Source organism: Cygnus olor, chromosome 3 (genome assembly GCF_009769625.2).
Source record: "Cygnus olor isolate bCygOlo1 chromosome 3, bCygOlo1.pri.v2, whole genome shotgun sequence".
Classification (NCBI taxonomy): domain Eukaryota; kingdom Metazoa; phylum Chordata; class Aves; order Anseriformes; family Anatidae; genus Cygnus; species Cygnus olor.
This window is the reverse complement of record NC_049171.1, coordinates 97,948,941-97,963,618: the sequence shown is the minus strand read 5'-3', so window position 1 is coordinate 97,963,618 and position 14,678 is coordinate 97,948,941. Positions and strand designations below refer to the sequence as shown.

Below are 14,678 nucleotides of genomic sequence, written 5' to 3'. Positions count from 1 at the left end.
AAAACCTTTTCTAAAGATGATAAAGGACAATTCGAGCACACCTACTAAGCAAAGAGCACACCCCAGGCAAAAGTTCAAAGCCAGAGTTAAAAGATGTAGTTTTCTTGTGGAATATAAGAATGTGTTTGTTTTCTTTAATAAACCAAATGATGTATTTTAATAAATGCTTGAAGATTTTTCTAAGTAAATGGAAAGCAGACTTCTTCAGAGATTGATACTAGGAAGTACTAGGAAAAGTGATCATGGAGAAATGACCTATTTCACTTCGCTCTACTTCCTTCTCCTCCTATTCAGAGCCTGTCCTATTGTAGAACATTACAGAACAAAATTTAGGGAAAGTTGCTAACTAGTGTTTAGCAAAAGTAAAGTGGCATCTAGACCTCTCATCTAGACCTGGGTTTGTATTATGGATTTATAAGCAAGGCTACAATGCTCAAACACTAGGGCATTAATAAGCAACAAAACTACTCTAGTACTTCTATTCAAGCTAATTACCTTCCAGTTAAGACTTCCCATTCCTTGAAATATCTGCCTCTTCATATGTGACTCCCATTTTATAAGTGCTTTCAGTTGAATTAATTGACTCAAAATTGATAATTTTGATTTATTTTAGCAAATGGTGATTATGTTGCTTTTCCTGTACAGAAATTAATGCTTTTCATTTCACTTCACAGGTACTTTTAGCTGCACAAGTTAATAAAAAGGGGCCAAGGATAACAAAAACATTCAATAAGACATATTTGAATTTGAGTACAGATAAGCTTTCTAGTGAAGGGAGCAGAGCCTCCTATCAATGCCAGCAAAACCTTGGAAACAAGGCTGTTGGGTGTTACACTTGGCTTGGGAACAAGCTTACTTGGTGGCCTTAAGCAAGCTTGTGGCTTCCCTCTCTGCTTCCCTCTTTTACGTAGGGGGAGATGGAGACAAAGCTTCCAGGATAGAGTACTAAGATCACTCCAACAAACTTTAAAAAATGATCTTAAAGTATCAAAGGTTAAATATATCAGCACCATCAGTAAGGTATTTATTACTTGGTTCCCCAGTTCTGTAAAAGTTTCTTTAAGTAGCAATGTTATAGGTGATAACTGTCAATTTTTAATTAATATCAAATAATTGAGCCTTTATAACAAAGTTAAATTTTCACAATTATGTTAATGAACATATAACAACACCCTGATTACAAAAGATGTCAGATATAACATAGCTACTACTTCTACACATAATATTTGAGACAACAATATGAACCCTTCTTGACACTCCCTGATATTTATTAAACAAAACCTTATTCACAAAACTAATACGCTTCTACCTATGGCTGCCCTGCATTTAAGACCAACTATCAAATTTTAATGAAATTCTTTTTGGTTGCCCACCCAAACTTTAATACTTTCACTTGATACAACACTAATCCCTCAAGAATTACAAAAATCATCAAAAATACCACAAAGGCAATACTTAAAGGTGAGTACAACCCTGAAAACTTAGCAATTTCTCCTCCACTTCAATACCCCAGCTGAAATTAACGATGCTCTGGATGATCTTACATGCAATTGAAATGAAAGTATTTTGTCCAATAAACAGTTAAAACTCCTTTTAGATCAATAGTTTGGCCAATAAATCAGAATTATAGAAGCTAGTAACTACAAAAAAAATTAATCAATCCCATACTTAAAACAAAAAGAAAAATTTACCATCAAAAATAGATAATATTCTTCTACTTCTGACAACCCAGGTAATAATAGCACATCACATTACTACCGTTCTGACAAGCAGTGCTGACAGCCTGATCCAGAAGGCTGCCAGAGTACAGGTACAGCATAATTACTTCACTGCAGCAAAATCATTTTTCTCTTGAAACAAGTTGTAGCATGATGTGAAACAGTGTGAGAAACATTTTGAGCTCTTCTCCCCCTCTTCCTTACTGCTCCCCATAAGTTTCTCATTTCAGCCTTCTATAGTCTCTACACATATTCCAATTAGGCAACTGTAGTTTTCATCCCAGTTTGCATTTTCCAAAGATACTAAATTATTCAGTCTATAAGTCAGTACATTCCCCTATAAGGGGTGATTTAATGAACTGTCTTCACTATAAGAGAAAGGATCACAGACCAGCGTATTTCCAAAGCTGTGGATAAAGCATGCATCTTTTCTCCATAAAGGTTTGGTTATTTAATAATTGAACAACTTCACTTCTAGGGTTACTAATGATTTTAAAGAAATGTAACCTCAATTTTGTTTTTACTGTTAGGCCAGCAAAATACAGAGACTGTGGGGGAAACTATATTTCTTTCTCTTCCTCCTGATTTTCCTATGAATTAAAGCGTCTCCTAAGGCAATATTAGAACAGTTTCACTGAAGACATTCCTATCCTGGTCTTTCTATCTAGAATGCCCCAAAATTATTTAAAATCATAACAAAAAAAACAAATTAACTGTTAAATATTCATACAAAAAAACATAATTAATGTAAGATACATTGAGTTATATTAGAAAGAATCAAAATAGTCTTGTTGACGGTTACATCTTTCAAATATCCTTTCATCTGCAAACAAACAACCCTAAGTACCACCTCAAATGTAAATTACACATATCAATCTCATACTTGTTTTCTTTCTCTCTTAGCGAGGCCTTTTTGGGGCTGAAGACTGATGCCCCGCAAAATAATACCACTTCCCAGTGAACTGGAAGGTACTTTTTGCATCAAATCTCAATATGATAAGTAACTGGAAAAGTCACTCATCACACTCCTTCAGCAACTGGAAAAAGGGAAATATCACTCACATTTTTAAAAATGGTAGAAAGGAGGACCCAGGGAACTACGGACTGGCAAGTGTCACCTCTGTGCCTGGCAAGATCACTGATCAGATCCTCCTGGAAGCAATGTCAAGGCACATGCAGGACAAGGAGGTGATCCGAGACAGCCAGCACGGCTTCACCAAGGGCAAATCATGCCTGACCAATCTGATGGCCTTCTGTGATGGAGTGACTGCATCAGTAGACAAGGGAAGACCGACTGACTTCTATAAGGCCCTTGACATGGTCCCACATGACACCCTTATCTTTAAAATTGTAGAGTTAAGAGTTTGAAAGGTGGATAAAAAAATTGGCTAGACAGCCATACTCAGAGAGTTGAGGTCATTGTCTCTATGTCCAGGTGGAGGCCAGTGACAAGTGGTATCCCTCCAGGGGTCCATCTTGGGACCAATGCTGTTTAATATCTTTAGAAACGACATAGACAATAGGATTGAGTGCACCCTCAGCAAGGTTGCTAATGACACCAACCTGTGTGGTGCAGCTGATACAACAGAAGGAAGGGATACCATTCAAGAGGACCTGGACAAGCTTGAGAATTGGGCCCCTGTGAACCCAATGAGGTTCAACAAGTCCAAGTGTAAAGTGCTTCATCTGTCTCGGGGCAATTCCAGAGATCAGTACAGACTGGGAGAAGAACTCACTGAGAGGAGCCCTGCAAAGAAGGACTTGGGGGGGGTTCTGGTGGATGAAAAGCTTGACATGAGCCAGCAGTGAGCGCTTGCAGCCCAGAAGGCCAACTGCATCCTGGGCTGCATGAACAGAGGAGTGGACAGCACAAGAAGGATGTGGAGCTGTTAGAGCAGGTCCAGAGGAGGGCCACAAAGATGATCAGAGGGCTGGAGCACCCCTCCTATGAAGAAAGGCTGAGAGCTGGGGGTGTTCAACCTGAAGAAGAGAAGGCTCCTCAATGCAGCCTTTCAATACTTAAAGAGTGTTTATAGAAAAGACAGAGAGCAACTTTTTACACTGGCAGATTGTGATAGGATATAGGGAAATGGTTTTAAACTAAAAGAGGGGAGAGATGTAGATTAGATGTTAAGAGGAAATTCTTCACTCAGAGAGTGGTGACGCACTGGAACAGGTTGCCCAGAGAAGCTGTGGATGCCTCATCCCTGGAGATGTTCAAGGCCAGGTTAGATGGGGCCCCAGGCAACCTGATCTGGTGGGTGGCATCCCTGCCCATGGCAAGGGGGTTGGAATTAAGTAATCTTTAAGGTCCCTTCCAACGAAAGCCGCTCTATGATTCTGTATACATCTTCCTTCTTCCCATCTCCCAAAGCATAATTTACTTATTTGCCCCTATTCCGTCAAAGGAATAATCAATTTTCTCAGACATCGGAGAATTTTCTCACTCATTTCATTTCCTTTCATTGTGGCTCTTCTCTCATTCCAGAGTCACTTTGATAGCAACACTGAGCTCTATTTAATGGAGATATGAAAATTTTTGTAATGCGATGCAAAACCTATACAGAACAGAAACCAGACATCTTTATTCCAGACATTTAAGACCATTCACTGAATACCTGAACACACAGCATGCAACCTTAAAGCCAGAAATCCTCTTCAAATGATCTCTTGAACTGCTGACACATTTGTCATTTGATTAAGGTGCAGTAATTGCCTCAGACAATTACTTAATGAAATTAAGTCTTTCAAAATTCTCCCGAGTATCAACTGAAGAAAGTTTGATTCATTTTTTTTTGTTTCCCACAGCATTCTCCTGAAGAAACTGTCTGTTCATGGCTTGGACTGGTGTATGCTTCATTGGGTTAAAAACTGGCTGGATAGCCGGGCCCAAGGAGTTGTGGTGAATGGAGTTAAATCCAGTTGGAGGGCGGTCACTAGTGGAGTCCCCCAGGACTCAGTACTAGGGCCAGTTCTCTTTAATATTTCTATCAGTGATTTGGATGAGGGGATCGAGTGCACCCTCAGTAAGTTTGCAGATGACACCAAGTTAGGTGCATGCTTCGATCTGCTTGAGGGTAGGAAGGCTCTGCAGGAGGATCTGGATAGGCTGGACCGATGGGCTGAGGCCAACTGTATGAAGTTCAACAGGGCCAAGTGCCAGGTCCTGCACCTGGGCACAACAACCCCAAACAGCGCTACAGGCTGGGAGATGGGCGGTTGGAAAGCTGCCTGGCAGAGAAGGACCTGGGAGTACTGGTTGATAGTCGGCTGAATATGAGCCAGCAGTGTGCTCAGGTGGCCAAGAAGGCCAACAGCATCCTGGCTTGTATAAGAAACAGCGTGGCCAGCAGGAGCAGGGAGATGATCGTCCCCCCATACTTGGCTCTGGTGAGGCCGCACCTCGAGTGCTGTGTTCAGCTTTGGGCTCCTCACTACAAGAAGGACATGGAGGTGCTCCACCGAGTCCAGAGAAGGGCAACGAAGCTGGTGAGGGATCTGGAGAACAAGTCTTACGAGGAGCGGCTGAGGGAGCTGGGCTTGTTCAGCCTGGAGAAGAGGAGGCTCAGGGGCGACCTTATCGCGTTCTATAAGTACCTTAAAGGAGACTGTAGCAAGGTAGGGGTTGGTCTATTCTCCCACGTGCCTGGTGACAGGACAAGGGGGAATGGGCTAAAGTTGCGCCAGGGGAGGTTTAGGTTGGATATTAAGAAAAACTTCTTTACTGAAAGGGTTGCTAGGCATTGGAATGGGCTGCCCAGAGAAGTGGTCGAGTCACCATCCCTGGAGGTCTTTAAGAGACATTTAGATGTTGAGCTTAGTGATCTGGTTTAGTGGAGGACTTGTTAGTGTTAGGTCAGAGGTTGGACTCGGTGATCTTGGAGGTCCCTTCCAACCTAGATGACTGTGATTTTGAGTACGTTTCCTAAAAGGTATGTGGCATGGGTTTGTAGCTTTAGTAGCCTACCTTAAAATTCTAGGCTAATGTACACTCCTGCATATTGTCTTTCTTTTCTGGTGTGCAGGTAGCCTATGGTCTCCTCAACTAGCCAGAAGAACAGCGTCTGGTTGCATAGCTACTAGTTAATACAACCATTCAAAGCAGAACAGAGTGAAAACCCACTGACTTTTGTGTTTATTTAAATAACCAGAGTTCAAACTTAAAAGAAAATACAATGATCATATGTTCAGTACTGTAGATCAGGGAGAGAAAAGACTAGACATGCAGCATATTTCAAGCAATTCCACTGACAAGGCACCCATCACTTTATAGTCCTTTGAGACATACGTACCACGTTGGTTTTTTAGTAAGAAAATTGCCAGTTGCAGTTATGGCTTTATTCTACTATAACTTCAAACACTTTCACTCTGCATTCTAAACTCATTAGAATGACAAAAAGGCTGTCACTGCACTCTGTGCTACATGCGCCACTTCTTTGCTTTTGCAGATCCACTAGAGGGAGAGAGATCCTCAATAAAATTTCAAATAATGCCAGTAAAGACCACTAACATTTTTCAAATATATGCAGGAGAGGGAGACTATATAATTTTAAAAGAGTGCAGTAACATCCAACTACAGATATAAGAAATGCAGTAACTCAGAGCAAGGAGTCCAATTTATTTGTTTCTGAACTGCAAGCCATTTAGTATCATACTTTCCTTATATAAGTGGTCATGTTCAGAAAGATAGGATCATAGACTTGTTTGGATTGGTAGGGACCTTAAAGATCCCCTAATTCCAACCCCTTTGTGCCATGGGTGTGAACACCTTCCACTAGAGCAGGTTGCTCAATCATCTCTTTTTACTTCTTACATTGATAAAAGTCAAAATATTTAGTATGCAGACCATACACTAATAAACCCCTCAACTGATGAAAATTTGGAATAGTATTCTAACAGATACATTATGAAGACTTATCTTTCAACATTGTTAGAAAATGATAATGGGCTTACAAAAAGCTTATATATGCGTGCTTGTGAATGTTTTTACAAGCAGCAGTGCATAGCTAATCATCTTCATACATCTGCTGAAGTGTTTTCAGGGCACATTACGTTAAAGTTTGCTTTTTATTTCATCTTGATGGAAGCTAGAGCACCGATATGCCTGTGAAACAGGTCACTAATAGACAACATGAACCAGTCACATTCTTTCTTGGCTCACAAAAGTTATGTAAGAACAGTTATTTCCGCCAATGCTGACAGCATCAACCACTAGTTTGTGATGCAGCTAACACATTTCCACCTATACCTACTACTACCAAGTCAAAAATCACAGGAAGGAGAAACAAAGATTCTCTTTACAATTCAGACAACTTAAAGGTTACAACCACTCATGTTGGTTTGTGAGATAATAAACAGTTGGAGTGCATTAAATATTTACAATCAAATAGCCCTTAGGGAAAGGAGAACTGGAGGATTTAGAGGAGAAAACATCCAACTAGTAGGCAGGAGAATATGATATACAACTGCATGATTTTATCTGGCAAGATACCTTACACTGCTAGGTATCCTTTATTTTTTGGCCTCATGTACTGCATAACAGCACTGTTTGGTCTAGCTAGCTTAGTTTCTAAAGGCAAGTGTTGAAAAAGCTGTAAGAATGAAAAGGAACTTTATCAAGTCACCCTTTTTTGCTGTAGTTGAGACAGCCCTACTAAGGTTATCCACAGCTTCTCTTCTACACAAGAAACCTGGCACAGAAATACTCTCTCTTGTTACACAGACAACCTTTAAAGATTAATGAGGACAAAAGAACTCTTTGGTTACATGAACACAAAAGTCTAGAAGTCTCATAAAATGAGAACTCCCTCTGTGTCCCAGTGCTATACTGATCCATCTGCTGTAATGTCTAAATAGAATATATTATAGACACCACCTGAAGACTGAAAAGTACTGTGATTAAGAGGTATAGATTTCTTGGTCAGGTGCTTATTTACCAAAATAAGTCAGCAAGTTTCTACATGTAATAAATACCATGAAAATCAATTTAGTTTTTAGGAATTCCATTTATGTGGGTGGCAATCAGGTTGAGAATCACTGTTAAGCAGCAACAATTATGCAGACAAAACACCCAAATCATTAAAATGGCTGGAGGCTGAATCATGATTGGAAGCAAGACTTACTGTCTTTTATGCATAAAGATTTCATTTTTTTCATCTCTATTTGATCAATCTTCCAAAAGTAGAGTTAAGAGACTTACCAGCTTCCTGTGAATTCAATACTTCTAAGGCATGCATCATGGCACTTGCAAAGACATTGGCATCTTCTTTGCTGCCAAAATTCAGACCGTAGACTTGCCTTGCATCACGCCATTGGTGAAAGGTCTGTGTAGCCTGATTGTACTTCAGTCCTTTCGGAATGGCACAATTTATTACCACCTATAATAATGAAAAATTAAAGCAGTTTCAAGTGCTGTTTCATCACAAGTTTCAGCTTCATTTAGTTTTTATTCCTTAACCATGTGGGTTAATTTCAGTCCTGTAATCTACAAGATGGACAATGTTCAGTAAGGTATTTCTGCTTAAACTACCAAAGTTGGTAATTTGCATTTCAAATGATGCAGTATTTCCTAACAGCAATGTAGTAACATCAACAGTTTCTTTACTAGCATGTGAACATGCATTTGGATTTTTAGAAACCACCTTGGTTTTCCATCAACTTCACAAAGTACTTGTGAGAATTTTTCTAACCAAGTTATCACCTTCCTACTGTGGCTGCTGAACCCCTTAACTTGCAGTGCTTTCAGTAACAGTTTACATGGATTTCTTCTATGCCTCACAAGATATCATCTTGCAAGACTGTTATGGCTCACACAAAAGCTGGTGAATTCTAGCCAGCAGTACAACCATTTGCTGTAAGCCAACCACTAAGAACATCGCATTGCACTTGGATAACCATATCCTCTCAGCTTTATCTCCTGACTAATGGCAAAAATATACATTTGTCCTCAGGGAAATGCACAGATACTATTTATTACTTGGAATACGTGTTTCGTGACAAATCACGTGAGATTATCATTCCATGTCTCAGGTTTTCTTGATAAAAGATCAAGAAAAGGTGAGAGAAATTTTCCTCAAACAAGAGGATAATAGATATAACTCCACCCCAACTATCACAAGGCAGATCATATTTCACAACAGAGTGCTAGTTTGCCATTTATTCAAGATCTATTAAATTCTTCATCAAGGAAATTAAGATGTGATCATTACTACTCTCTTCTCTACTTCTCAAAGTGGTAGTTGATCAGCATTACCAAATATCTAAAGTTTGTTTTTGTTTTAGTTAACTGATCGGGGAAATGAGAAACCAGGTATCCAACTTTTTGTAATACAGAAACAGCTAAAAAAAAAGAACTGTTGGTACCAAAGTAGACTGCAGCTAACTGCATAAAAATAGGAAAGAACATTAGTTCTTAGAGTAACGTTTTGGTTAAAGGAGAACCAGATGACATGTGTAGAAGTCTTCCTCCCTACCCTTTGTATCTGCACATAGGAAGGAACAGTGAAGAACGTACAAGGAATGTTGCCTTGAAGGTATATGAAACACTTAGCTGATGGGGGAAAAAGCCACAATACAGTTTTCATTACTTGAGTTAAAAATAAAAGTTTACTATTTACAGTTCCCATTACTGAAGACCTATTTCATAGTGTCAAAAAGAATCATAAAAATAGCTTACAATTTCTATTCAAAGTTTTCAAAGATTCACTTACCTGATGATCCTGAATCTTCCTGCCCACTACTCTGAATGTGTTGTTGCCTGTGTGATGATATATATGAACTCTGCTGAATCCAGTTGATCCACCAGCTGGTACCCATTTCTTATTGGCATCATCATAGACCATTACAGCAGCTCGTGCTTGGCAGATACTCTGTTCACTGTTAAAATACAAGTAATTTAGATTAGAACATAAAAGTTACTTCAGACAAATTATCTTTTTGGTTAAATCCTTTCTACTTGAAAAGTTAAAGGAATGCTCCTTGCACAGTCCTCTTTCCTAAATTCAAAACTGCTAGCACTTTGACATTCTGCTTACAGGCATCCATTCTGAAAATCTGTGGCCAAGACAAAGAAGGCATAACGACTAATGAAAGATCAAGAAGCGATTTACTTTTTTGCACCTTTTCTTAGCAGTTTTCTCCCTGCATGTTTTCCTTTCTCCTCACCACAAAACATGAATTTTAAATAAACGCTAAAACCATAGACGAAGTTGTCCACAAAGACCAAAGAACAAAGAAGGTGTAGTTGTACTAGCTCCATACAATTTCTGTTTTCCAGGGGCAATTACTTCTACAAGAGGAGGCTTGGAAGGCCCTAGCCCCTGTTAGCACAAGGAATCAAATAAAAATGTATGCACGCATTTTAAAAATACACATACACACACACACACCAGGATGAAGTTCAGCACACAAAAGTTCATGGGCTCACAAATGAAATGCTTTTTGGTTTTGACATTTTACTGCAGTCAACACCTAGATGTTTTATTTGCTCCCTAAGGAACAGTTCTATTGATGACTCAAAGCTACAGTTTTATCATCAGGAGAGTTTATTGCTGCCATAAAGAGGATTAGCTGTGGACAGTCATCTGGAAGCTAAGGTACAGTCTAAAGTTAGAAGGGAACATATCATGAACATCGTCGTAATAGAAACACAAGAAAGCTGAACATACCATAAGCACACAATTAGGAGGGGTGAGGGTGGAACTACACAAATTGTCTTTACAGCAAATGTCCAGTGCAGAGAGGAAATAAAAATAGAAGAGAATGGTTTCTTATCAGTAAGTCAAGTCCTCTGAACATTGCACTCCTGTAGACCCAGCATTATCCAAAACACGAGCTGTCTGGCTTGCAAGGAATGTGGCCTGCCATTTGGAGAATGGAAATGGCTGAAGAGACATGCATTCTTCATAAATTACACAGGGACAGTAATGAAATATTTGTTCATAAAACATGAAGGTGGGAAAATACAAATTCCCCTCACCTATCTTTTAAAGAAAAAAATGCTGCATTTCCCAATATCTCATTTTCCATTTCCTGGCACAAGAAAATACTGCAGTGCGTCCAGCTGCTTTGTAAGCTTTCAATAATGATGTTTTTGACAAAGCACCAGTCAAACATAACACTGACATAGCATCAGTTTCTATCACATTTGCAATGGCAGTCAACAACGACAACTAGAAAAATGCTTAAATGGTTTCCAAGTTTAGGGGAGAAGAGAGAAGAGAGATTGTGTTTCTCATGGTAGCAAAAGATTCAAAATGAGATGAGGAAATATGCTTGCAGTTCTAAAACTGCACATATTCTAGCCTCATCGCCTAAGATCGTAATAGGATAACGACATCCAATTAGGCCATCCTTTTTCTAGACAGAAAGTAGTTCAATATAGGTATAGCAAAATTATAATATATGAACTATACTGAGAAAAGAAATGGTGTATATTTAAATACACCACCTAGACCGAAAGGATCACATCTGATCCACAAGGAAAGCTTAGATGCAAAAACTCTGGTTCTTCTTAAAATAAACTTTGCTGCAAGTTTCAAGTGCTTCACAGTCCCCTTAAAAAGCATGCCACAGGTAGATAAGAACATTCCCTCATCTGAGAGGAGGACAATTCAAGAACATACTGGATTCAAGAACATACTCTCTATTTAGAGGATTCTGGCACATAACTATCTTACCAATGTTCAAATCCAGAAAGACTCTGCATTGTTCACAAAGCACAAAACAAATAATTGTGGTTTTCTAAAACACGTAGCAGTATTACAGAAAACTTAAGACAATTTCTGAACCCAAAACATAGCTTTGCTACATTTGAATCTGGATTCAACACAGGCATGATAAACCCCCAGGTGACACGACAGGACCTAGATACTGATTTGTAAGCAAAGCCATTGGGTCTACAGAGTGTTCATCAAAAAAAAAAAACGCATGGACCTCAGATTCACAATCACGTGGCAGACAAAACTTCATTTAGATTCTATTAAAAAATGGAGACGCTGAGTATAAGCTAATATGTTTCAATAATAATCAAGGTAGAACCAAAGAATGATTAAGTAATGGTAAATGAGCAGACAATTAGTAGCACAGACCATCAAATTTAGCCTTCTTATTCTCTGCTCTGTCACAGTCCTTCCACAAGTCCAAGTTTTCACAAAAGCTCTATTTTTACATAATTTTATTTAACATAAGAAAAAATACTACTCGTTTTACAGCTATTTGGTATTCAAGTAGCACAATTCATGAGCACAAATAAGATAACCTTGAGTACCGTTTCTATCTTTTCTTTAGAAATTGTTCAAACTATTCTTACACTTCCCAGGCTATGCCTTATAACTGGAAATATTACACAAAAGTCTCGATCACAAATATTTCATGCTTCATTTGAAATTTTTTTTTAATAGTAGTGGGTTATTCTTACCCATATAAAGATACAAGATGATTCACATCCTTTAAAAAATGGCAAATATGAACGATTTCCAGTTGACCTATTCTATTATTACAAAATAAGCACTCTGCCATCATTTCACACAAATCCTAAAGCTAAACCTTTAATGTTCCTGACCTGTAATTTTCATATCCAGGTATCAAACTGAAGAAGATGATAAACTCCTCTCCTGCTAGCAGTTCCCCCCATCCATCACTCTGTTTACCAGCCTGCAGTAGTTAAGACAGAAAAATGAAACTACCATCATCAGAAAAATTAAATCACCACGGTGTGCTAGCTTTTTTTTTTTTCAAGGTTCAATAACTGTACATTACTAGATGCAGGGGAGATTAACTCAATTTCTTTCCCTTCGTTCCCTTCGTAAAAGTTCTACACTCTAAAATGATTACTTTTTTATTTTTCAAGTAGAGCATGAATATGTGAGCTTTAGCAAGTAAGAATCCTTAGGTCTTCTCTTCAGTGCTTATGTGATAGCTCAGCATTTGAGCATAGCACATTACATTGCAGCAATGGGACATCATAAACTAAGTATTTAAGTCCCCCAAAATAATTCACATTTTAAAAATAAGATCCATACTCCACTAACCTGAAGGGACGACACCAAATCAATACCTATACAAGTAGCTCATTACTACGTCCTTGACAAGTCTAATAAAAAAGCAAGGTTTAGTTTGCTTTCCTTGATCCACCCTCTCCTGGGAAAATGCCAAATTTAACATAAAGGCTGTTACTAGAACTTGACCCAACACCCTTTGTATTCCTCTACTAAACATGAACTTCAGTTCAAAGGTGCAGGAGCCAAATGAATCACAAGACTGCCTGTTATATTTCTTGCTCTCCGAGCTTATTACACTTCTCTGTTGTATTTCCAACATGACAGATCTTCACTCACCTCAGTATTTATACATGAGCTCTATAATAGATTTTTTTTAAATGTCCATGTTCCTTCACTGCATCAAAACCACTTCGGTGTGATTACAAGACTTATTTTTATGGACAGACTAGGGAAACGAACAAATTCTCTATGGTCACATTCCAGAACAAAAGGAAAAGGTTTCCATCTCTTTGCCATGTCATTAGGCCTTCAAAGGCATCCTTTGTTTACTTGCCTCTACAATTTTTTTTTCTTTTTCTCACGTGTTGTACTGGTGTAACGGTTATACTTGGACTAGCCTATACCTCCCCAACAAAAACATTCACTGGGGTACGCAGGAGAATAAGGGAAGGCAACTCTCTCCAGCTTCACATGCAGCTGCCAAAACACACAGCTGTTCAAGAGCTGACTGCCAACTTACTGGGGAAGCGGGTTGGGGAACCAAAGTGACAACCTAAATCTTTAAGTAAAATTAAACGATTATCTATTCCCAAGTAAATTTACTAAACTAAGCGTATGAAATTATATCTAGACAAGGGAGGATTCATGCAAAACAGTGCTTACCAAACCTCAAGAAGGCGAAGCATACAAGCTCTCTTCCCAAAATCTAAAGCTTGACAAATAGCTAGATAAATATATGTTAGGAACAGTTCTTCTATAGACAAAAATGTAAGACTGATTGTTAAACCCAATCATTATTCTGGATAAGTCCACCTACAGCTATACTATATAAAGCTAAAGACAGGGTGTTTGGCTTTTGTTGGGTGTGGGGGGAAGTAAGGGGAGGTCTGGCACTCAAAAAGCTCACAAAAAAAAACATAGTAGTAAGGAATCGTAAGTATAAGATTATTCTTATGGGAGAATATACTTTCCTCCTCCAGTGATGAGATCATATGGAAAGCTCAAAAAGCAAACTGAACCCTAACTGACATGGCTCTTTCACCCAGATGGAACACAGGCCTTCTTTCACATCCCAAATTCTTCAGCTCAGTGCACAGTGACACCAATAAAGTCTGCTGACCTAAGCCTTCCCCACCTGGCCCAAAACGCAAGGCTTTTTTTTCCCCCCCCTCTACTGAGGTAGAGAAAATGATAAAGTGATGTAAATGCTCAAACGCATATGGAAAACTGCAGAATTGCAGCCACAGAAAAAATGATTCAATCAAATATAAAAACCAAAGCAATGGAAAGCTAAGATTGCTCTTCAGTGTCTTAGTGATGTAACAACTAGGATTGGATTTTGTTTATTTTTTGAAAATCATATCCCGCTACTTACTACTTCTGGTGATTCAGTGGGGTTTTTTTTTGGCTCGTATGTTCTCAATTCATAGAAACACAACCTTCTTAAAATGTGCAGTCTTTGTAGGTCAGAAAGGAATGGAAAGACGCTGATTCATCAAGTGCCTACTTAGGATTTTCAAACTGTGTGGCACAAAGCTAGAAAAACTCCAAACACTTCTAATACTGATATCTTAAAACACACGTTTTTATAAAGCAACAGAATACTGGTCCAAATATCAAGTTTTATGTCTTGGTGGTGTTTTGTAAGATGATTTTCCCCACTTGTTCCTGAACCCCTACTGGCATAGTACAATGAAAATGTTCGTTCTCCACTTCACTATTAAAAAAATACGTACTTGGC

General features: G+C 38.7%; 1 protein-coding gene across 7 annotated transcripts in view; it reads right to left on the bottom strand.

Moving 5' to 3' along the window:
• ENAH (ENAH actin regulator) overlaps nucleotides 1-14,678 on the bottom strand; it is a 98,036-nt gene that overhangs the window by 42,169 nt on the left and 41,189 nt on the right. For all 7 annotated transcript variants that reach the window (XM_040551029.1, XM_040551035.1, XM_040551028.1 and 4 more), the window contains exons 2-3: nucleotides 9,428-9,593; nucleotides 7,918-8,095 (exon numbers count right to left, since the gene is read on the bottom strand). In XM_040551029.1, coding sequence (XP_040406963.1) covers nucleotides 7,918-8,095; nucleotides 9,428-9,559 — 310 coding nt within the window. In that variant the 5' untranslated portion in view covers nucleotides 9,560-9,593. The remainder of the gene's footprint in view (nucleotides 1-7,917; nucleotides 8,096-9,427; nucleotides 9,594-14,678) is intronic.